At 40.3% G+C, this 25,800-nt stretch overlaps 1 protein-coding gene and 1 long non-coding RNA gene across 5 annotated transcripts in view; both read right to left on the reverse strand.

The window, feature by feature from the left end:
• Positions 1-152: 152 nt before the first annotated feature.
• LOC135500309 (uncharacterized) lies at positions 153-2,765 on the reverse strand. The gene is made up of 3 exons (XR_010449416.1): positions 2,677-2,765; positions 1,344-1,439; positions 153-980 (listed from the first exon to the last, which is right to left on the reverse strand). It is a non-coding gene; the product is annotated as an uncharacterized LOC135500309 (long non-coding RNA).
• Positions 2,766-4,743: 1,978 nt separating this feature from the next.
• LOC135500294 (rabphilin-3A-like) overlaps positions 4,744-25,800 on the reverse strand; it is a 36,656-nt gene continuing 15,599 nt past the window's right edge. For 3 of the 4 annotated variants that reach the window (XM_064791683.1, XM_064791662.1, XM_064791673.1), the window contains 13 exons: positions 25,563-25,649; positions 25,144-25,318; positions 24,629-24,718; positions 24,035-24,061; positions 10,954-11,145; positions 10,394-10,618; positions 9,953-10,032; positions 9,521-9,595; positions 8,859-8,965; positions 8,523-8,646; positions 8,147-8,304; positions 7,232-7,410; positions 4,744-6,961 (listed from right to left, as the gene is read on the reverse strand). In XM_064791683.1, coding sequence (XP_064647753.1) covers positions 6,828-6,961; positions 7,232-7,410; positions 8,147-8,304; positions 8,523-8,646; positions 8,859-8,965; positions 9,521-9,595; positions 9,953-10,032; positions 10,394-10,618; positions 10,954-11,145; positions 24,035-24,061; positions 24,629-24,718; positions 25,144-25,318; positions 25,563-25,649 — 1,653 coding nt within the window. In that variant the 3' untranslated portion in view covers positions 4,744-6,827. The remainder of the gene's footprint in view (positions 6,962-7,231; positions 7,411-8,146; positions 8,305-8,522; positions 8,647-8,858; positions 8,966-9,520; positions 9,596-9,952; positions 10,033-10,393; positions 10,619-10,953; positions 11,146-24,034; positions 24,062-24,628; positions 24,719-25,143; positions 25,319-25,562; positions 25,650-25,800) is intronic. The other variant, XM_064791691.1, reaches the window with a different exon arrangement.

Below are 25,800 nucleotides of genomic sequence, written 5' to 3' on the forward strand. Positions count from 1 at the left end.
ACGCCGTCTAATAAAGTGTCGTTCCATAACTTTATGATTGATGGACCAATCAAATTGGCGACGTCAAGGGTCACCGAGGAGAAGAGGATGACAAATATCACGATCTTGTTTTTAATATCTTTATGGAACAATAAATTATTAGAGTAGAATTTACAACTTTTTTCTGGGAGTTTCTACAGCCGGGGATAGAATGTCCGAGAACCAAGCATTCTATCTCTCACCTTAATCTGGAGCTATTGGCGGTCATAGCATAATCCGACAGAATACAATAGGCCCCGACACTTTTTCCAGGGGAAATTTTCTGCCTTTACACCAGAGTTTTTCCCCCGACTCCCCTGAAGTATCGGCAATCTGTGACCTGATCGTCCTGATAATGTTGATGTGATTGTGACAGCGAAAGTGGTGCGACAACACACTTGGTCCTGATTGTTCTTCACAGGAACCGCTTGTTGCCGACAAAGTCAAGACACTTACTTGGCGTTACCTCATGCAGTTAAGTCCAATCAACTCAACGCCACGTTAAAGACATCACTGATCAACGGGCTAATGCAATTTGAACGACCAGCACAGGAAGGACGTGTCAAATTTTGTCCTGGATTATGAACGGACACCAATGATGAAATGTACAAACAATCACTGATTGTGAAACTTTCAATCAGCATTTGGAATGATTAGGACAAATTCAAATCTTCAACTTGAACTGGTATCTTCATCTGTCGATATTTAAAAATCACTAATAGGTTTTACAAAAAGATATTTCTAACAAAAAGCTATGAAGGCACTACATTTGTGAACAGGTGGCGCTGCAGTTTGGTAGGATTCGTATCCCAGTGTAGCAGAATGGCCGAATGACCACTGGAAAACGTGTCCTTCCCTGGTTGGTGAAGTCAGGTTCAGGTATTGTTCTACTGAGACTTGGCCCAGAGTTATTTCTGTCTCCATGGAGGTCTTTTCAAGGAGGGAAGAGTTGTTCCATGACCCTGAAAATGAAATAAGATACATTGATATTATAGGGAGCGTCTCGGAAGCTTAATTGTTGTGTCCTAAAGAACAGTCTCTATCTCGTATGTGAATTTGTTCCCCTGTGCGTTTCTTGCGTGCCACTACGATTCTGCACAAATTGCAGTTATAACCCTGGGGTATCGATCCGAAGAGTCCGTACTGAACTTCCAGCGCTATTGCCTCCGTAGCCTCCGCCCATACGAGCTTTGTCTTGAGCGATGTCAACACATTTGAGGGTCAAGATGGAAGAGACGTTTCGTTAGCCTGCAGCTGCTCTGGATATACGATCATGCATCAGGTGGATCTGAGTCGTATTTGGTTACACAAGTTCTGCATCCTACCTGCTTAAACTGGGCACTGCCACCTCGTCATTTTGAAGACTGGCACTCATCATTCTCGGCGCTTCCGCACCTCATGGGCGGAGGAGTCAGTCACCTCTGAAATCATGAGACAGATCAAGTTAATGGTCAAATTCAGGAACACATGTAAAGATCAAGATTTCCTTCCAATAAATTTTCAACAAGACTTGCCTTTCACAAGGACAGTCGCAACGTGAATTAAGACTAAGTTTTCCTGGCAATATGGTCCATCAGAATAGCACCAGGTAGCATACTAGTGCTGTCTTTATCATACGTTTAAAGGCACTATGGCAAACTTCCATCTCCAATCACATCAAAGTATGTTGGATCAAACACCCACACAGGGTCTCCTAATTATCATGATCATATGCATTATCAAATAATTACATATCCCCTTCTTTTCGGCGAAACCGAGACTGAATTATTCACATTGTGTTCAACTGCGTTCATTTCGCAGTCAATTCATTAGTTACCAATGTATGCCTTAGAGGGGCAGAATGGTACTGTTTAGACAAGAAGTCTCTCCAACAGCCTCAAAGAGTATTGGATAGAACGTCACTGTACTGGGTCCCAGTAATAAATATTGCCATAAAGACATATGATATTGTTCTGGGACTTATGTAAGATTAGTTCTCTCCGCCAAACCCAAGACTGAAGGATTAAAAACTTGTGTTCATAGGCTAACAAATGCAAACACTTCCAAGTGAACCCCCTACAAGAGAAGAGTGGCTCTTCTTCTCTCCGACTTTGACACCCTATGCGAACATATCGATAGATCAGCCAGCGGTCCTTGGTGTCGCCGCGTGGGTTACGTCCAGTGAAATTGTTTGCAAAGGTCAGGGAACCACGATCTGACATCCATAACCAGCGTATCCCCTTTTCATGCCAGTTATAGTCGGGTGCTACACCACAGTCGGGATAGTGGCCGCCAAATGAATGGATGTTGAAAAACTGTTTACGTCAATTTACATATAATTAGACAAACCTTCATGAATTCAGTGGAGATTTCCACATCACCGGATGGAACAGCAGTGATGGCATCTCGCAGATTTAACATGATCACTTCCATATTCACCATCATAACTTGGACGTGCGCCTTTAGTTTCTTTCAGCAAATGGTATTTGATTAGGGATGGCAATTAAAATTGCCGTTGAACATGTACATGAAGTGCAGTGATGTACATAATTCACACACGTCTGGCTTGAAATTTCAAACTACGCAGTTCATTCCCGCCGTGATTGCATGACTATTTCTACAATAAAAACCCTTTGAAACCAACCCATACCTTTATCAGGAATAGATACTGTGTCTTACCTTCTGCTGCAGCCGTCTTGATTTGTTTCGGAAAATTTGAAGGAATTTTTAAGTTTTAAATCGGAGAAAGTGTTTCTGCGATGTTCACCAACCTCACCTCACACACCAACCGTCTGGCGTTCAAATCAACCGCGACCGATCATGACCAAAGACAATACATTTTACGTAACCGCATCCGGGCAACCCCTTGAACCAGGCCGGCTAGCAGTTATCTGCTCAAGCGAGACCTTTGTTCTGTCAATGGTCAATATGACAGGCATTGTCAAAATGTGGGATTGGCTTTAGCAGACATTATTGTACATGTAAATTTGCCGAGCTGTGGAAATACATTAGGCAGGTTCCGTAAGCCAAAAGACGATGTAAATGCATTTTATCGACGATTTTTAAAAAACATTACCTCAATTCCTCCTACAACCAAGACTTGAACCATGTCGTGTAAATCAATTAGCAGAAAGAGGACTTGATGACTCTACAGACATTCGTACTTTGTAGTTCGTCGTTCTAGGGCGCTCAGTTTCGAAACCTGCAATCATTCGAAACAGAATACAATTGCCAACTTTGATAGCATGATATCAAACTTGATTCGGTCGGGTTGTCAATTAAACACTCCTGTCTCCTGGGTAAAACTTGGTTAGAAAAATGAGTCATCCGTTGCCGTTTTTTCTCGCTCGTGTAATCTTTCATTCTGGCGACGTCATTTACAGACATTCCCATTTGGCAGAGTACCACATCCGTTGGAAATATCGACAAATTTCCCCTTTAACAACAGACTTCCCCTTTAACATAAGTTACTGGTGGTGGCGCCCTCTAAGGTCGAAAGATCGACATATTTTTCTTTAACAATAGTTGTGAAGAAAAGGCTTCAACCGTCATTGGATTGCCCCACCTGGAAAACAATGGCATGTGGGTATGTGCAGTGGGTATGTGGGTATGTGGTATGTGGTTTTAGATACTGCCAACCCGGGGGGGAGTCCCGATGCTGTCAAAGGTACCTTATGAGCTAGATCCTTTGAGTTGCCAAGCAGGATATTTTTGGCCTATCTTCAATGGTTCATCCAAGACAGCAAGAACCAGGTGCATGTGAGGTTGTCTCCTTGGCCAGGGGGTGACTGTCTTCAAGAGTGCCTTGAGACACCATCGCTATACATTGCAGGCGCTGGTGATGTTGTCCCCAGTGCATGTGCATTCGGCATTTAACGGAAACGTTCGGGAAATCTCCGATTCCCTTTGTGGATGACGGCATGAAATAGCGTCGACATCACCGGCACCGGTACATATAGCATCCTTGGGCAAGGCATTTAACCCTACTTGCCTTTCTCCCCCAGGCTTGCCTGTGAAGTAAACCTGTGATAGAACATCATCCCATTCAGGGGTAATAATACTCCCAGCTTGTCGCTTAATGCTACGGAAACCGGAATAAACTCCGGCCGGGATGCGAATTTTTTTTTCATGAACCTTTGGGGCACTATAGTGTACAGTTGTACAGGGACTTTCAGCCAATCAGATTTCGGCAATATACATTACGTCAGAAGTCTTAGAAACTTTAGAGCAGTTGGTAGAGCGCTCGTCAGAAATGGCAGAATACGATCAAGATGTTCGATGCAAAGGTCGTGAGTTCGAATCCGATTGTGGACGACATTTTTCTTTTTCTTTCTTTTTTTTCTTTATAATTATTTTATTTTTATAATGCGTTTCTTTTCCCTTGTTATTTAGATTTTAGATATTTGAGTTATGCTACCTGCAACATACCTACAGAAAGGACCATAACAATAGCCCATCTCCAAGATCCAAGGGATAGTCCTTCAGATATTGAGTATGAATATACAATGAGACTTGTCTCATGTGATTGGTCTTCCTCCATTATGAATATGTTTCTCTGCAATGAGACTTGTCTTTCGATACTGCCTCATGTGTATGGTCTTCCTCCAGTATATTTTGACTGTTCATTTTGTACATGATTGAACACTGATTCCGATGGCCATCCACAGCAAGCGTCGCATCAATTCTCAACAACTTGTTCACTGTTCCGATAAGAAAATGAAAAAGAAAGAATAAGAACTCTTTTCTTTCAAATAAGTTTATTTCTTATATTGTTTCAATTTGATAGTACATATGAGGTTTACATAGATATACAGTTTGTGTGATATATGTTCACAGGAAAAACACCCATGTCAATAGTGCTGGACAGAACCTTACAAAAGTAATCTAAACAAGAACACTAGAATCTTACTATTCCCAGAAACAAAATGTAGTCTTTATTTTTATAATTACAGGATTGATATTGTGACCCAAGAAACCTGGTGGTCAACGTGACCAACTCATCATTGAAATCTTACACAGGTAAGGGCAATTAATACACTTCTGGTTTTCCTGATGAGACCAAAGGAATCGCCAAAAACTGCTCAGCCTGGAGTATACCCACACACTGATGTAAATGCATGAAGGACTTTCAGCTATTCTGCATGGTGCGCCCTGAAACGGCCAACATTTCAGGCAAATAATTGACAGCAAAAATGTCCCAGTTTACAGCAATTCATGGCCGGCAATTTAACAGCAATTCCATCCCAAACAAAACATTTACAGGAATGCCAGCGGATTTGGAATGTACAATTCTGCAACTATGACAATGGACCAAGACATCCAATTACCATATGCTAAGACATACTCATGGAACGAACTCAAATAATGTCACTCAGTAGTCAAAATGATTTTGCTTCTCCACTACTGGCAGACAAAATACATACATTTATAAATAAACAGTTTGACGATAACCTGGTGACAATCCACATCATGTTTAATATCAAACAACTCGGCCACTCTCCTGCGGTGTGTTGTACAATTTGGTTTATTAAAGACAAGGTTCCTAGTGCACCAACAGCTGGAACGTTGGCGCTAACAGCTGCTCTAAGAAGAGTGGCAACTTTTGCAGGACGTCTTTGCCAGGATACTTCATTTACATTCTAATAAACTTGACAAAAACCTTATCAGCATGATCAAACAACAAATGGGAAAACAAGTCATTTCCTAGTAACGCTACATTCCTCAGTAAAAACATCAAGTTATCACACAATCATCCAGAGTATATACAATGTACACTTTAGCAATCCACATTTCTATACATATTTATTCAATTATTGATTCATTATTATTAAGTATTTTAAATTCTGAAGCAGTGGGGGACGAAGTGCATGACCAACAGATCACAAACATATACAAGAGCTACAGGCTCTTATGTAGATTTGTCAAGTAAACCATTTCAACACACATTTTTCTATATATCACATTATGTGCCAATTTTAAAGACCTACTTTTTCCCGCTCACTATTCAGATTGGATCTAACCACCTAAGTCCACCAGCAATGTTCATATTTTAAACCAAGTTGGCACAAAAAAGTAATGCCATTCTTAAACTTATATCTAAGCCACACTTTTTTTAATCTAAGTACAGCAGCACATATCACTAGTTAATCACATCAAAAAGAGACATCTTTGAGAGACAATACAATTTAAGAGAGAGAGAGAAACAATATGACAAAGATAGCAGAAAAGGTATTGCACACAAAATATTGCCACAAGGTGATTAGGTCTTATTTCCTTTTCAAATTTCTCTCTATCAACAAAGTAACCACCCTCAACTGTTTATCCGCTGTTCAACCATCACTTTCTCATATTACATTTTCAGAGTCCTCATGCTCCACTTACTTCAGTCCCACCATGGTGATTTATAATTACCAGTGGGCCACATGGTAACGATGGATCTCCACGATTGAACCACACTTTCAGACTGCACTCCGTGTACATCAGGAATCGAACCTTCTCACCTAGATTCATTAATCCAGTGCTTAGACCACTAAGTCTACACATGAAGTGGCAGAACACGTTCATCGGGCACTGCAACCTTATAACCAGCTAACAACACCCTGGGATGAACTACTAAAACTGACCAGTGATGAGGAACAAGGATATCAATGTTTTTTTTCAACATAATTTTAGGATGGAAAATTTTCTAAAAATTCAAACATTGTTTTGAATCAGAATGTAGAGCGCCAGTGGTAGTTTACATAAATGCACTCAACCAAGAACCCAAAAGGGGATGACACAGCTCGGTACAGATGCCTATTTAAAGTCCTTTACGTGGTTGAAATGTCATCTTATGTTGGTGACACAGCCATAACCTCTGCTGACAGGCTGTGCCATCTCTCACTCTTTTTATCAGGGGTTTTTAGGCATTCAAACCAGTGTTTGAGGCGATCCCCCTTGGCGTTGATTCCCAGCTGTAGTCCGCCTGCAATGAAAAGATTCATAATTTCAGAAAAGTTATCTGACATAGAAAGTTGGCCTCATGATTTGAGGCCAAATCCGATTCAACTTTCAGGCAACATCAGTGTTCTCAGGGCAAGGAGATTCCTCTATCATCAGGCAAAACCTGTTTGAAACAAAGTTCGTCATTCGAGCGGTAATTGCCAACCAGGCATTCTTCAAGAAATCTTTGCATGTCTGACCATCGAGCGATGAGCTGCTGTAATCAAAGCAAAACCTTGGTCCAACTGCATACCTATATAATCATTGGCCTTGCCGATATCCTTGTCCCACACTGTGACCTCAAGTGTCTTCTTGGCAAGATCAGTCAGCTTGACATCATAGAAGAACTCTTCATTGAATTCAGGATTAAGTGTTTTCTTCTTGGTGGCTGTCTTGTTCTTGGTCTTCCTGTCCCTGTCTGGCCGCAGGTAGCTATGAACGAGAGGAGTTAACTGTTCTGAGAAGACTGCTTTGTTTCGTTTCTTGGTCACCAACCCACGGATTAACAGCATCACTTATCTTTGGTGACGGGGCTGACTACGTCTTCACAGAGTGGATGGTTGAATACCTCCGATAATATGCACGCTTCCTCAGAAATCTTAAACTATCATGAGTGAAGGCCAAGTAATAACTCCCCTTTATTCCTTTTAACACCTTCAGCGCCGAACCACGAGATCTACGTGGCCCAAAACCCCTCCCCTTTGAGCTGGTTATCGGAGTCTCATGGACTTCATGAAAGAACTACGCCATCGCCATCTTCAGGACAAGGTAGGAACTGAAAAGACCAAACGGTATTTTCAGTTCCTCCCGTCCCCTGAAGATGGCGATGGCGTAGTTCAGAACTTTTATGACTTCATGGCAGAACTACGCCATCGCCATCTTTAGGGCACGGTAGGAACTGAAAATACCGTTTGGTCTTTTCAGTTGCTACTTTGCCCTGAAGATGGCGATGGCGTAGTTCAAACGGTATTTTCAGTTCCTACCGTGCCCTGAAGATGGCGATGGCGTAGTTCTGCCATGAAGTCCATGAGACTCCGATAACAAGCTCAAAGGGGAGGGGGATTTGGGCCACGTAGATCTACGTGGTTCGGCGCTGAAGATGTTAAACAACCATCACTGTAATATCGTAAGTATAATCGATGCCATTTTCGCCTAGAGTAATACTTACACCTTGACGTAAGGATCAGAGTAGCCATTACTATCCATGGCTGCCAGATCAGCGCATCGGATGATGCCCACGACAAGACCCCCCTTTCTGCTGTTGTAGCAGAGGGACACGGCAATCTTTCCACGTTCATGGGCCATCAGTTCATCATCCTTCTCCATCTGGAACGATGACATTATTGGTAGAGATAATCATTGCACTAATGCAGTCAAGAACGGCCAAGTTACTTCTAGGGTCATATCGAGGTTCTACTTTACTTGTACAAGACGTTACTGCTGCCAGCAAACTCATGCCTTCCTAGGCTGTGGAATGAATATCTAGCACTTAAAGACTGTTGGACAGTATAAAGTAATGTATCCGCTAAATGACAAATACTTACAGGCAGCTGTTTTTCCAAGTAGACATTGAAGTTCTTGGTTTGATCTGGCTTCAACCTCTTGAGAGGGACTCTGGTCTCACCAATAAAGTCATAACCAAATGTGTCTTCATCAAGCACAGACAGGCTGAAATGGTATAAGATACAACATCAAATAACCTGGTCGGACTTGGATCCTCTACGGTATCATTTGAAAAGATTTGAAAGTTACTTTACAAATTCTCCGTCTTGGGGCTGTGGGATTTTGCTAACCCTCTTAGACTTTCAGAAACAAGGCATCATGTATAAATAGGGTGAGCCAATTAAAGTAAAGTGTTAAGGTGACTCTCCCTCACTAACCGTAGTGTCTTCCTAATGTGATCTTCTTCTGTTACACCATAATAAGTCAGCGTTTCATTCCATTCTGGGTTCAAGGTCTTGTGGATGGTCTTCGTGCGTAACTTTGACTGAAACAAACACAACATCAGCATGGCACCAAATCATAGTCAAGGCCTGTGGCACCAAATCATAGTCAAGGCCTGTGGCACCAAATCATAGTCAAGGCCTGTGGCACCAAATCATAGTCAAGGCCTGTGGCACCAAATCATAGTCATGGCCTGTGGCACCAAATCATAGTCAAGGCCTGTGGCACCAAATCATAGTCAAGGCCTGTGGCACCAAATCATAGTTAAGGCCTGTGGCAACATTCTGACAACAACATCAACAGGTGATGACGTTGTATTGTCTATTGTTAAATTCAAAAGACGTCATGTGGGATGAACTAACAAAGTCAGTAAATGATATCATGGCGATGGAATGGGGACCTGATTGGTTTTACCATCGTCGTTTCAACTCCTTTAATGCTATGGTGGTAAAAACGACCTTCCAATGAGCTCTGAAATAGTACACAAGTTATGTCGCCCCCTAGTGGACTTGTTGGCCACTATGCGATTACACAACACCAATGACCTGATCAACTCTCTTGCAAGATGGTCATGAACTCTTCTTGCTTCAACACTTACCTTGCTTGCTCTTGGCAAGAGGTGCAACTTGACATAGGGATCGGATAAACCATTAGAATCCATTGCCTTTAATCCCTGAAATTATTCAGAACAAGATTGAGACATTGGGCATAATCCTCCAACTGGATTTTGACAAAAAGCTTATATCATTGCATTCTGCCAATGTTCATTATCAAGGTGGAGTGTTATTGGTATCGATTTACCAACACAAAGTACAAGCTTACCACAAGAGGAAATTACCACAACATAGAAACAGACAAAAGTCTATATCATTTTGTGGGGTGCAAGGCCATCAGACCTTATCATACTACAATAGAAGGGCCCTTATTTCTATTGTTTTGTCTTTTCTCCTCGAGGTAAATCCTCGATACCATCATCCACCCATCCACCCATCATCACGGCAGGTAAGAAAGGCCAACGTTTGAGACTTACCCTGGCTCTGACAATGGTACAGTTGAGGGCGTTATCAAAAGCATCATAGAGTAAAGAAAATTCAAGGGTTCCCAAAGAAGCTGGAAAAAGATTAAACATACATAAATGGCTTGCAGATAATTGATCCACAAAAGCACTTCATCTTTTTCCCAACACTTGGCTGTTGAAAGTATAATCAGCCAACTGTGACAATTACCCAATTGATCATCAAATGAGGCACTCAGGCAGGATCAGTTTCAGGAGTTCAGGGGGAGCGCGTTATGAGTGATCACCCATTCATGACAGCTGGACAACAATGACATTACACCAATGTTAGTCTGTTACATGTATTGTTAAACTGCTCATAACACCTCACAGCCACCATAAAAAGTATTACGGGCATTCAAAGTTATGTCACTGATCTCGCCCTGCAAGAAGACACAACATTTGACATTGACTTACTTCCTTCCGAATCAGGAGAGGACGGTAAATCAGCTTCGTATTCTTCAACAGGCTGCTGTGGCGGTGGCTGCGTGGGCTGGTGGTGGTGGTGGCGGGTCTGTCCGTGTGGTCCATGCTGAGAAGTGTAGCGGGTAAAAGCGGCATCTATATCACCCTCTTCTCCTGTATGATATCTAACACCGGAGGTTTCATAGTTGGAGCGTAAAGAACCCTCCCGACTAAAACCTGAGAGCATGGAAATGGATTTCATAAGAAACATGTTCTAATCAGCTCAATCCTATTCATGTGACTCGTGCACAAACATGGGTGTCATACCTGGCAAGGAGAAACTTGCTTATGATCAGTGTGATCACCGGCACAGAAAACATTGCTTAAGACCTTAGGCAGTTCACTTTATTACAGCTGCTTGGCAAAAGCTCACATTCTTCATAACTGAGGATCTATGCCAGGAAACGCACAGAGGGTAAATGTGTAACCTGTGTTGTGGACTTTTCTACTCCAAAGCTCACATAACACTCACTAGAGGGCAAATGCAAAGATCATTCTATGTGTTAGCTTACCTCCCATACTAGATGACTTCTCGCTGTCTGTTTCATCATGCACTTCATCTCCCCTACTGCTTTCAGTGGCACTTAGTTGTCCATATAAATTGCTGCTCGTGATACTGGATTTCGAGTCGGCGAGTCCATGTCCAGTGTAGAGCGGGTTGTTGTTACTCCTGGAACTGGTGATACTGATACTGTCGCTGTCGACTGTCAAAGAGAAAGAGAAGGCAAGTGCGAGTCAGACAAAGATAGAAACCCAAAACATGGAGAGGAAATGGAAAATAATACATCTAATAGCATGTCCGTAGGGAATTAGTCAAGAAGGCCCGACCCACCAACAATCTTTCTATACTCACTTCTAAATGATAGAGAAAAGGCCTTAAAGGGATATTTTTGCTGTGGAATTCAGTACTAATGCTTTAGTGAAGACCATTCCCTTTAACCCCCCCGGCCCCCTTCCCCAACATTTTGCAAGCTTAAAACCCACACAGAAACCAGAAAGAATTGAACTGACTGGTCATATGTGAGCTTAGCGATCTGTTTGCACAGCGCCGAACACCAACTAATGAAGATCTGATAGATCATGTTCTTGTTGAACAAGAAACCCAAGACACAGTCCTCGGCTGCTTGAGAACCTGAAGCCACCACCAAGCAACAAGACACCAAAGAATCAACAACTAACTTGCAAAGTACCGCAAACTGAGAAACTCTAAACCTGAAATTGTTCATGGGGTATAATCAGTCATTAGGGCCTTCTCACATCTCGGAGTTCAAACTCTTCGTCCAATTCCAAAAGCAAAATTGTCTGGAAATTTCTCCCAAATAGTGCTCTGTGATTGGCTGGCATCCTGCAGATGCAGAAATTAGGATGCACGGCATGGATATCTCTCCTCATTCTGATTCGGATTTGCAGGCGAAATGTCGTCTGCTTCAGATAAGAATAGCGGAAGAAGTGAACCAAACACCAACAAAGCAAGAACAAACCAAGGCCTGGGTCCCCTCATCTCGAAGCAAAAAGATCCGTGACTGACATTTCTAGAGCTAGGCAACCATGTGCCGGAAATATCTATATTTGTTTTCAAACACCTACGCGTCACCCATTCAAATAAATTGTCAGTTACAAAAGCACTCGGGTCTGCAGCAACACCAATATATTTCCATAGAAACAAGAAACAAGTGCTATTAATAACTGTCGCTGATAATCCCAAGTGTTTAACAGCATGCTAATCTTCACAATTGCCAACAGGCCACACAGACAGATAGGATATGTAGATTGCACCACTCCTCGATAATTCACCAATACCGCGAGACCATTTAGTGACAATCTCGACCATTTCGTGACAAGTTTGACCATTTAGTGATAGACCAATGGGGAGGAGAACTGTGTGTAGATAGGGGTTATCTTGGGAGGAGGACTAATGAGTCTAGATGAGGGTTATCTTGGGGCATTAGCCCTAGTGGAGACAACTGATGGCCTGGGATGGCCGGTAAAAACATTGTCTGCCTCTGTATTGAACCACGGAATCAATAGATGAGTAAAGCTCATAAGGAGTAGACGTATGGTTGATTACCAAGTCCTTAAAACATGTATCAAGGCAGATGTACTGCAGACTTGCTATGACTACTTGAAAGTACAGATAAAGTGAATGGAAGGACAAAAATCCACCAAGAACTATGAAAAACCTGATTTTGAACGATAGATGGCCTGCACCAACATGTAAACATTACCATTAAAAATTCACCAATTAAAAAAGAAAATGAAACCTATGAACCAACCAGATATTAAATAAACCACCTGTCCATAGAGGATCTAGTTTGTATGAATAGCCATACTGCCAGTACCTGATCATCCTCCACTGATCAAGGTGATCTCACCAGATGACTATCGATGTCTGGTAAATATAAGACAGTAAAACTTGATGAATATCCTTCCGTATCGTTATTCTGTCAGTGATGGAAAGAATCGTTCATCCACCAATCCAGACTGATATGAATCAATTTTATTAGAATTAAGCCTGAAGATACCACCTCTGTCAAACTCAGAAACAGAAAATACAAATGCATACCATTGTCAGAGTGGTGTATAATTGGAAGTTTGCTGAGCTTGTCATCAATCAAAAACAAAATAGGATAAAACAAAGAATTATAAATTCTCGATAAAACCAAGTAAAGATCATCTATAATTGATGAAACAGATAACTTTTGATCCATATTTGATGGGTTACAAATCAGGTGGATTAGCTGATGGAAATAGTTTATATTGAAACAAAAGTGCCTAGAAATGGCTTGAAGAGAAAAGATTAACCCTTCAGGAACTGGTAACTGTTTGTTATCAATTTCAGAATTTACTGTAAGAAAGAGTAAACATCATTTGGGATACAGACATTCATCATTCCTGAAGGGTTAGAAAATATAAGAGATGAAAGAGACAATGTGATACATGTATAATGCTGTGGTGATGTATGGTGAGTGGAGTGTAATATCAAATGTATGTGTGTGCTGTGTTTTGTAGACAGGCATCCTTGATTCTTTTCTCAAGTCAAATTACCCTTGTCACTCAACTTCTGCCGCTGGTTAGTCTGGAAACCTACGCTTAATATCTAGAACATGAGACACACCCATGCAATGTACACGGAATCATTCTACGATAAAACCGCCTCAAACAACTGTGGTACGTGTTTCTTGTAATGCTCTAAATGGTAAATAATCTAACCCAGAAATGTTTGCTGCCATTCTATTTCAAAATTCCAGGCAAACATTTCTGGGTTTATGGTATATGTGACTGGCATGAGAGACACACACTTTCTAGTGTCAGGCAGTCATCTTGTTGAGGTGATTTGGACGTATTTTCATGATACACATGCAATGACAAGTAGACAACTACCACTGATGAACAATCTGTCAGAGGCTTCAAAACCTTCCTGTTTCTGGGGAATCACGGGTTATGATATTGCCTCTGCTTGACAACAACATCTACACTGCTGCTAGTTCTCTCAATGCTATGAGGGCTATAGTCTCATTCGATTCCATGTACAGAATAACCCAAAGCAGTTAGTGATGACACATACTTCCGGTGACGAATCAAAACATCATACCAGTTATGGGCCGCAACAAACATATCTTTTCTCAAATACACTCCTACTACCCTTTCTGGTGGGTCAATTGATATCAGAACTGAACTCGATTCCAGTCGATCGCCTGACCACCATCATATTGATATGAACTCTTTTCTCACAACACAGTATATGATTCATGTGATGACAGTTCCTATATTGATTGAACCGCTTTCTTTCGAAATCCAGCACTATTTGCTCAGACATGAGTGTGATGGAAGACTCCCAAGGGAGTCATCAATTGAGTGACATTGTCTGAAGGTCACTGGCAGCAGAGGTTTATGGGTAGCCAACAGGTCTGGTTTTACAGATAACTCGATCGGAAGCAATTTGGAACTTTGTTTGAGTTGCTGCCACCATGGATCATCCAGCAAAGCTTTTTAGCAGCTCAATTATGCATACCTGTTTTACTGTCTTGCCTCTCTCAAACAAGATAACATTTCAGAACTACTTCCATTGGCCATTTTTTCAAAGGTTCGTGCCTTTTCAATTACCCTCGAAATTGCTTTTGAGTATAATGCAAAAAAAAGCCTTCGACACCCCACAATTTCAATTGCTGATTATTTTCACGAGAGTGGAATTGCATGCACTCCACCAATCTTAATCTGCCAATGTTGAGAAATTGATGGATGACAAATCTGAAAGGATGGTTTTTTAGCAAATTAAACTGCAGAAACAATGGATTTACAGTAATAGTAAGGTACTTGTTGATGATGAAAATAGGCAGAGTTGAAGACAAACTGTAATCCAAGCAAAATGTGGAACAGCAATCTCTAAAAACTTGATAAGAAATCGATCAAATCTGCATAAAATGGCACAGATTGAGACAAAAATTGCACAGCTCTGACAAACAAAGGTTAATTGACTATAAAACATGTAAAACACTCGTGCAAGTGTGTCTACCTGAGCTCGGGGAAGGGGTCGACTGGAGGATTGTACGTCTGGAAGGCAAACACGCGACTATCATGAGACATGCCGGGATGAAAGAAAAGCATCGACGATCGCATAATCATATGGTGTTGGCGAAATACTACTTTTTCTGCGAAAAACGTGTTCAACATCACATCTTACAGTCAAGTCAGCAAATGCATGCATGCGCATAGAAAAATGAAAGTAGTTGGTCAATTTGAAAAATCAATCAAGGATATTGTGATAACATTGTCTTCAATCAAAAACCTATTACTTCAACTTTTACTTCGAATTGAAGTTATGGGATTTTGGTTCAAAGCAATTTCTATTCAGGAAACTATGAATGTTAGTTTTAGGTGACCACACACTAAGTAAGTGAGTAGGACATGATAACAATACAGCTACTAGTAGTATGAATGGAGCTTACACAATCACACCAACAAAAGTATAGATTTTAGAGAAATCTTCTGAAGCCAGACCAAACAACAACAAAAGGTTTGGAATTGACGCCCATCTAGTCTTCTACAAGGAAATGGAACCTATTCAGGCTTCACTTTTACATGCAACTCTGGAGGACACAAACAACAAACTGCTGGCAACAGGTCAGCTTGTGATAATGTACTGAAATGGAAGGATTTGTATTATGCATGTACATGTAGTAAACAATGTACAGAAGACTCACATAAATGACTGAAATGGATGTGTCTGCAAAAAGTGTATGTTAATGTAATGGATGAATAAAAGACACAGAAGGAATGAAAACAAGAATGTTTCAGTGAAAGTGAGGAAATAAAGGAAATTCGTTTCTCAAAAAGATTGCTAAAAATGAAATTATAGATGATTTTAAGAGGTTTGTGAGGTCAAAAGAAAAGAAAATGTTAGCAAGTATTGATGTGTTTAAGGATTGTAAAATGAAACATGTAGATATGGACCCATCCTGCAACATCATTTCCAGTTGATGTGAACATATATCTCTGCTCAGATATTGAAGTGATTATTGCCCGATAGACAGATCTCAATGTCCTTATATTTCCCACGCCTCAAGCAGTATTGAAACTAGCAGGACAATTAAACAGGAATTTGAAATTGCTGTGGTTTTGCTCTGGATTCAGGGATGTCTGGTCCAGATAGAGTCATAGGAAAAAAGTATTCATGAAATTCGTAAAATGGTAGCAGGTTCAATATGTGCATTGCGCAAGAGAATGGCTGATAAATTTTGTAAAAAAAGAAATAATTTAACTCGGAGATGCATCAGTTCAGTGTTCTTAAACCTGAGAAAGTTATTCAGAATCTGACCTTGAGAGTTCTGACATTTCTGTTTAGCCACAAGGTATCTCTTTATCTGGTTTTTAGAATGAAATAATCACCAAAATGGAATAATCTATGAAAACAACCATTGTTAATGCAGGTTTAAGAACATATCCGGAACTCTTTTTGAAATCTCTGAGCTTTAATTGTAAAGTAAACCTTAGCCGTTGCCATGGCAATATCAGTATGACCAAACCACTTTTCTGTCTTCAACTGAAGAAATGAAAATGAAAAGATATTATGTGAGAAAATATGTTTTGGATGCAGGGGAGGGGAAATGTTTTAAGCTGCTGACACAATGGGTGATATGAATAAAGACCAGCAAATGCTTTTACTCCGGTTTTGTACAGAAAGGCCTAGTGTAAATGTACATGGAGATTTAGATAAAAGCATTTGCTAGTTTTTATTCATATCACCCAATGTTTCAGACATTCTATCTGTTGGTGATCCAGTGGACATCAAAAGAAGTTACTGGCAATCCACTGGGTAACCCTGCTATAAATGTAAAGTACCACCATGTCAACATCTGGTTCAGTTATAAAGAAATAACTGCCAATCACATTCACATGTTAGAGCCAAGCCAACTAACTCAGAGCCCTGTTTCTCGTCAGAAAGAAAGGGTTATGCAGTTGTTTTCAAAAATTACCATATTTAGTTTGAATTCACGGCGGGCACCAGAAGTGGAATTATTGTAATCCAATGCGACGTTAAGATGATTGAATCAGGAGGAAAAACCTGTTTTATGTCAAGCAGGAATTGATGGATTTAAAATTAATTCTGGAGGGGATATAAAACATGAGACGGTAGCGGAGTGGATTAGGACAGCTCGAAGGGTAATGACTTTGTTGCTTACTTAAGATCAGGACATGTGTCAGGTAGAAACTACCATGCGACAATGTACAATGTAGGAGGGGCAGTGACTGTCTGTCACTCTCAACTGAAAGCAACAGCTCCGAGACAAGTTTGTCAAGATATTGACAATCCTTTAAGGCAACTTTCCTCATAATCCTCACTGGAATGAACCAAGTCTCTATGAATAGCATGTTTTGTGTTACTATGGTAACTTGAGTTATGTCTAGAAGCTTTCCCAAAGCTGGCCTGTCTAAAATCAGCCCATTTTTTATTCACCATGATACCAGATACCCAATTCTAAAGTCCTGAATAAACATAGGGAATGAAGTTTCTTTGTGCATAGGACGATCTACTCGTAGAATAATGCTCAATTTAGCTGAGTATATGCAGGGAAGGCAATGGCGGAAAACTCCGCAATCCAGCTGCAAAAATCTGATGGTAAATGCATTTGACTTCAAGTTTTTGCTCATTTCAAATTCACCCATTGCCATGCCTCCAAAATTGGGAAGAGAAACCGGACGTGAACATTCCACAATCATGGCAGAAGTTGTTAGCTTCAAAGTGATGTTTTGCCAATGCCAGGCATGACACGTTGCACAGAATGATGTGTACACAGATCTTTTTTGGCCACGTTGGGGATATTGGGAATGAGTCTAATCAATTACGTAAACGCACATCCCATTTGGTGTGAGGCAAATTGCAGCATTAGTTATTTGTTACTGGACCATTCATTTGGGAGCACTTGCACAAATTAACTAGAAGCTGAGGAAGATGCTGGTGAAAGTAGCATTGCTAAGGGGAGAGAATACAGCTACCAGCAACTCTAAGCTCAAATAATCTTTATTCAATCCAGGCTTTTGTGAAAAATGAAACGATATCATAAGCCATGTATAGATTAATCCATACTTGCATTATCTAATAGGTTTAACATTAATCACTTGTTGCGAACACAAAGGCAACATGTCAGCCATTGTGTGTGAGTAATAGCTTGAAGACACTCTCTGAATGGATTAATCAAGTTAAGGAGAGTGTTTAGGGGAAATCAATAGATATAAACTACCTGAAGAGGAAATGCCTGATGGGTTGGAACAATCAATGATGTGCATTGCGAGGCTTGAATACGAATTGAGGACTGGATTTGTAACTGTACCAGGATGAAGCAATCTTGAATGTGGAATCTAAATTCTGTCTTCCAAATCAACAGAAGTCCTCCCCTCCCAAGATGATGAGTAGGGAAAACACCTTACTCCAAACAGATCTACACAGTATGTCCTAAAGTTGAGATATGATCTTTCCAACTTGGAGAAATGTCTTTTGCAAACATAAACTGTAAGAATCTGTACCTCATAACATTCACCAACCGACCGTTTATACTGAAAATACCTGGACCCAGTTGTTCAAAGCTAGTTTTTGTCACTAAAACTGGTATCAACTTAACTCGGTGTTAAGTCTGAAGGAGATGACACCAAGTATAGTTTACGCCAGCGTTAGTGACAAACTGTGTTTTGAACAACTGGTCCCTGATGAAGTGACATCTGAAAATAACTGACGGATCCAAATACATTCATTAGCTTGGTTTGATAAAGTCCAAAGGTTCTGTTTTCAGAACTTTGCTTGTGAGTACAGAACCTTTGGACTATGTTCAAGTCATCACGTACATATAGTACTGGTTGCTCAAAACACAGGAGACAGAGAGCATATTTTACCCAAACCAGCTGTCACCACACAATGGCAACACACTTTGTTGAAGGAGGAAACAGTTACCACCACCATCCCACCACCTACATATAGCTACAATGGGGGCAATATATAGGTACAAATAGGCCATTTGAAAAATATGCAGAAGGAGGGACTAAGATGTGACAAATTGACACAAAATGTTAAAACTGCAATTCAATGATCTGAAACTTTTCAAAATAGGAAACCACATTTAACACAATGGTGCACAGGATTTCACCAGCGCAGGTATAATCACAGGGTCCATTTTCTCGCTGGTCAAACGACTGTCTGACTCAAACCTATTCACAACACCAAGATGGCAAAGTGATGTGCGTCTAATGGAAAAATCAAGACGGATAATGGTTTTGTGAGTAGCTGATAACCTGATCATGGTGACCAGAGTGGGATATAAAGCACCATGATAGTGGATATCGATCGCCTTTCATTGTTTTACGAACGAGGCCTAAGTACCAAATGCAATAAGGCTATTCGTGGTCAAAGTGTTGTCAACCAGGGGTTGAACAAACGTAAGCTGAAATGGTTCTTCGCTAGAGGCCAGCTATTGAATTGAAGGCTAACATTTGCTCATATAGAAGCAATATTCTGATAGCACCAGCTACACAAGAGTACAAATGCAGTACAATCGGAGACGAAAATGAGAGCACATACATGTAAGCTGCACGCTGGAAGAGGACATTTTTTGGGAAGGGGTTAATTGCTACATGACTTTTGACCATGATTAGCTAACACATGTCATCCTGGGTTATACCACTGCTGGCGTCAAATTACTGTGCACCAATAAAAACACGTAAACCTGGATATTTTTGCTGATGTAAAAGTCGGCAAATTGGTCGATTCTGGAATTCGTGGATATCCTATTGAGCACTGACTGAATTTGAGTGCCGAGCTTTTCACTAACTGAAAGACTTTCCCACAACTTGTCCCAATCATGAAAATAAAATTTCCAGGTTACGGTGTAACACTAAGAAACATATTTGCCATTTTCCTGAAGCAGGATTTTGAGACTTCCTGTCATAATTGACTCATCAGAAGACACCTACATGTACCATCACTTACTCAGTGCAGACAATCAAGCCATGGCAGGCATGGTACAGGGCTCCTGATTGGCAGATATCTGATCAAGAGTCCCAAACTGAGGAAAATGGCCAATGAAGAGATCCATTGCAAAATGCTATTAATATGACGACTGATAATTATTGATGACAAAAGACAACATAACATGGATCTACCCATGTAAAACACCCCTTTATCGCAATCTACATTTTGCAATGAAACACTTCATGTTATCAACACATAGAACAGTGTAGAATATAATATCAAATGTAATGGAAATGTGGATGAAAACTCTACAAAATCAACTACCAAGTAACAAGTCAGCTGCCCCAGTTGAATGTGATTATAAAGAAAAAAATATCACATCTAATTGAAGAACACTGCATCTAAGCATAAAGTGAAAACCAACAAAATATCTAAAATCCTGTGAGATTGCCAAGGATATAACTTGTAAATGAAAAGTGTCTGAGGTGAAGGTCACCGCAAGGTCGAAGTGAAGGTCACCACAAGTAAAGGTAAGGTCAAAACAGAGGCAAATGGTATACCTGGGAGTTTGTTTTAGTGAATGCGGCTGTTAGCAGGTCTTCTGCCAAAAAATAAACAATGGAGCTTGGCTTGAAAAGTGAGTCAATGTGGGGGGTCAAGCAGGAAGTCTATATCCATAGAGAGTGTCCGCCAAAAGGAGACAATGACTAACCACAAGGAGTACCTTGCATTTCTATTGTCTGAATTCCTGAAATTCTCACAATAAGCCAAAAACTTGATTCTGGGAGTAACAAGGGTTTGATCAACATTGTTTCAAAAGCAATAAGTATGTGTACATTTAGGCATTGACAGGGTCTTGTGGGGGTGGGTGGTAGTACACAACTTTAAACTGGCAGACACTGACTATGGATAACAGGGCTAACTCAGGGGTGAATCTAAAGCTGTAAGAACATTCATATAATACATTGGAGTGTCCAATTCATCCAATCATACCTGAACCATATGTGCTGTGGTGACATGTATATTGCACATGGTTAAGGTCTAATAAGAATGAGTTGGACTAGATCAACAACAACTGTACAATACACTCGAAATAAAACAGGGGCAAGTTTCATAAAAAACAATTGATGCCATTACAGATATGAATCGAAGGCCATGTTCTCATCCTTTGGTTTACAAGACCCACAGCAGCGAAATCAGCAATATCATTGTGGATGTGAATCTTCTGAATCAGTTGATCAACACTTGAGATTTAGTATCATTTACCACTGATCAGAATTACCGATAAAACCAAGCATTATAACACAAAATGATTCAGTGACACTTGTATGTAGATTACTTTCCTAAAGGGTTCTTATCCATCCTTGGCAACTTTAGTGGGTACTCGCAAACCAGCACTCCATGCTCTGTTTTTGTCGAAGGCCCGCAAACCAAAGAATCGAGAACATGTGGCCTCGTTAAGAGGACGTTGGAACTTACTACAGTATCGTCGTCTATAAGTTTGTCAGATATAAGTGTTAAAAGAAATACGGAGACATGATCAAATTTGGGTATAATCAACGAATACCGAAAAAAATACAAATATTGTGTCTTTTATGAAGAGATATTTCAGCAACATTTCACAGCGACTGAAGCCAAGGTAGCGCTTAGTGTTTAGCACAACAGGAGGATTACAATACTACATTAACCCTCTCAGGACTTACCACTTACTCCTTCAACACAACTCATTGATTTGATTATTTTTATCTTGATCAATTAAAAAACTGTTGTAGTCCTGTGAGGGTTAACAATAAGAACAGAGACACAGTATACAAAGATTTGCACTTCAACCTAACCTAAGTCTATCAGAAATACAATGGTTGTACACTGTACACGATTTAGAAAAAACTAACACCATACTACTCAATTATAATGTATTTCTGGGAAAGTCCAATAGCTGTTGAATAGTATACCAGCTTATGATGTGACAGATACACTAAAGAAGACATTGAAAGTTAAAGCATTATTCCAACCAAGAACATTTGCCTGAATTCCTGATAACATCACCCAAGTTACATTGCTGAATCTAAGTCCCCAAACGAATACAGGTCTGATGACTAAGATAGCATTTCTCAAATACCAACTGTTTTCTCCCCCGAGGACAGAGCTGTCTTTCAGAGCAGGAAAACTAAGCTGACATTTACCAAGATATACCTGATCCATCAACCAAATGCTCCGAAACATTTACCCCTTCAGCAGTGTTCATTGGAACCTGGGATTGACTTCACCGGTAATGAAAGGTCATCCAGGTTTTCAGCTCGATTTAGGCAAAGGGATAAAAATATATAGCCCTGTAATAATGATTTATCAGTACTAAGAATTCATAAAGAAACATTCTTTGTAAAAGCTATCTGCTAAAATTGTGGCTCCATGGCATAAGAGTTTGTACGTCAGTGCTGCAAGCAAACTGTCAAGTGAATTCTGATGCAATGATAAATCAACTTCTATTCCACTGGAGGCGATTAATCCAGTATCCATTTTTACCATTCAAATTTTATCCGGCTAATGGCTGTGAAATAGCTAATTTGACAAGCTTAGAAAAGTATTGCAAGTTATATGCATATCATCTTAAAGGAGGAATATCATGAGATTATGTCCACCCACACAAATACAGGTTATGGAAGAGTGAGCGGGTTGTCCATGCATGCCAATCAAGACCAAATGCAGACCAAACTTGAGCAGTTTTCTGATGGTTTTGAATGCTCTTTGAGGTCTATACCAATAGTACTGTATATAACAAGAAACCCCCCCCCCCCCCCCCCCCGGCATACATGTAGATTTAGTGTGGAAAAACACCACAATCAACACAAATCAAACAAAATACACGCATTGAATTAGTAAAATGGAATTTTAATCCAAGAGCAGTCACCAGTCCATACTATTGTATTATCAAATGAGCATTCTCTTTTACTAGCATTCATTCCAGATTGCATTATACTTGCATAATATGATTATAATGATGATCATTTTCATTGTGCCAATTTGCACTGTTTGACTGGGTTGAGTTCACTGATTCAATGAGGATCAGACATGAATTGCTCAATAGTGTCAAATGTGTTATGAGATCTGAGTCAGTATGACTTTTTATTTGTTTTTTTCAAGACCATGGAGACCAAATCAATGCTCATGAAACATATGTTTGATCTCTTTAAACGTGAGTCACAAGATGCCATCAGACTCATCATTGTTCATAATGAAAGTTATTATCGCTAAAAGAGATATCAATCAAAATAAAGAGACATCCATAAAGTCGTTTTATGTCCTGAATGCATGGATAGCAGGCACACATATCAGATTATTGGAACTTTGACATTAGGTATAAAGCAAGTTCTGAATAAACCTAGAAAATTTTAACACTTTTCTTATGTTTTGAGTCCCTAATAAAGAAATGTAAATCAGCCGAATAAATATTGGCAACAAAATACGTTTACATACCCATTTCATTCTCCTCGTCTTTCTTAACTTTAACAAGAAAAACACCAAAATGCACTAACCATGCTAAAACACGACGCCATTTCAACAGAAATACTACGCTACCTTTGCTCATGAGCAACATTCGATCATAGAAGGTTGGTACCCCAAGCACATCAAAGCAACAATCAGGTAAATGATATGGTATCTCTTGGCACTTCTGCCAAAACTACACCTCCAACTCAAGACTCTGTTATCCAAGAGAACCACCCCTAATCTGAAATTGTTAGTGTTTCTGCCCGTCTGCCACTCATACTGAAAGATCAGATGGGTGCCGAATACTTGTAAGTGTCTAAAGATCAAAAGGGTTATATGTGTCCCAGGTTTTAAAATCCTGGGTTGTATAATAGCCTGGGTTGAGTTGGAGCAGTCAGGGCATCCACTTGTTTGCATTTTTTCCATATGTCTCGTGTTCTGTGTGCCTGTGTGGACCGTGAAGGTTGGGTATTTTCTGACATATTTCAAAATATGTTTTGGTCTATATTGATCATGAGCAATGAAATAATGAGAACTATTGGATAAATATGGAGAGCAGAATAAACATTGCAACTACGTCTACCAGTTCGGGATAAAACCGGAATATAATATTTAGATTTTGTGACTAATACATGTCTAGTGACGCCTACCTGGGACCTCATCATTATAATGTATGTCTGAATGAGAGCAAGTCAGCAATTCAACAAGCATACATCCAAATGTCTGAAATTTGTTGCGCCATTTAAGGGATTAAAGTTGTATATCATAATCAGCTGTTCAGCATGCAAGAACCCATGAGCAATGCATCTCTTCTGTTCAAACCACTGCATTTCAACGTAAACATTATCACAACTTGGCCATTATGAAACAATTTCGAGTTGTTCCTGCAAGATCCGAAATAATGTCATGACCTTGACATTAGAAGGTCACAACTGAAGGTCAGAAGGATTTGTTTATCTGTTAACAACAACGTGGCCTTGAGACAAAACAGATATCTCGATCTGGACTGTACCTACCTATTATTCTAAGACTGGACAAAAGTATGCAAATATACAGACATGAAATAATTGGACAACGGTCATTCAACATGAATGGAGGGTTTTCCGAACACATGGGCAAGGTATCCATTTCAACATTAGGTTCAAGGTCATTCATGCATGGGTCATCTATGGCAGGTCATTCATGGCAACAATCAGGCTCAAGGTCAGCCAACAATAACGATCAAGGTGACCTAATAGACCTACCTGACTCAGAGTTTTTGTTTTTCTTCTTTCCTATACTGACATCATCCTCCGATTCGTCTGATTCTTGATCACTGCTTTCACCATAACTTGCTGCAAAAGATGGAGAGATAGAATCGTGAGAGACACAACAATTGTGGTGCTACACAGAATCTTTTCCTCAGCCTATCTTTTCCTGATCATGAAACCTCATGACCTCAAACAATGACACAAAAACATTTAACAAAGGACTTGTATCTGCTCCGCCCACTGAAGCAACAGCACAGTCTTATCATTTGACAGTACTCCTTGCCCAAGGGTTTAGACGCTCTCAGTCTCGGAAACTGTTTTAAAAAACATATTCAACCAAGGGGATGACCTAACAAGCTCACATATGGTTCATTCCGCCCTCAATTTGTTGTAATATAGCCCCAACTGATGCCCAAGATGATGTCATGTAAGACATGACATTACTACCTTTGATATGTTTGAAGGCTACACTACTTGACCCCCATGATACTCTGATTCCCAATACCTACGCTTATTTCTAGCTTTGCTCCATGTATTGTAAGTTCTTCCCGAGCCTCCCCGATTTGACTTGACCGCATCACCGGCCTTCATACGACCAGCTTTACCATATCCAGCCCCTCTTTTTGATGGATAGATATACTTAGGAATTCCTTTGAAAAACCAGGCGCCGGACCGCTTCCATAACTGCAATGTAACAAGTTTGAATTACTCCTAAACAGAGTTCAAGCGTTCTGACTTGATTCTTCCGAAACATGCAGGACTTGTGATGTCAAGTCTAGGAGGTCAAGGTCAGGTTTTCGGGCATGATCATGATCTGTATCAGGCACAGCTCGTGCACAGGCCACAAAGGAGACTGTGGGCAAATTGCCTGCATCATACTCAAATTGAGGTGTGTCGCATGTGACCAGTACTGTACATGTGAACCTACCTCTCGTTTTTCACTGCATATCTTGCACAACCACAAGGGCTGGTGATTGCAATTATAAGTATCTATACCACACTTTGTACACACCGCCTGGAATGAGAAAACAAGTGCAATGTTACAGAAACGAACATCACAACTTCATTGCATTCATAGTAGGTAATCAACTAGATACAAAATCTTTTTCATGTGATAAAGTTCTCTCGTTGTCATTGATTCATGTCCATAATGGAGACACTCTCTG

Source organism: Lineus longissimus, chromosome 2 (genome assembly GCF_910592395.1).
Source record: "Lineus longissimus chromosome 2, tnLinLong1.2, whole genome shotgun sequence".
NCBI classification, from domain to species: Eukaryota; Metazoa; Nemertea; class Pilidiophora; order Heteronemertea; family Lineidae; genus Lineus; species Lineus longissimus.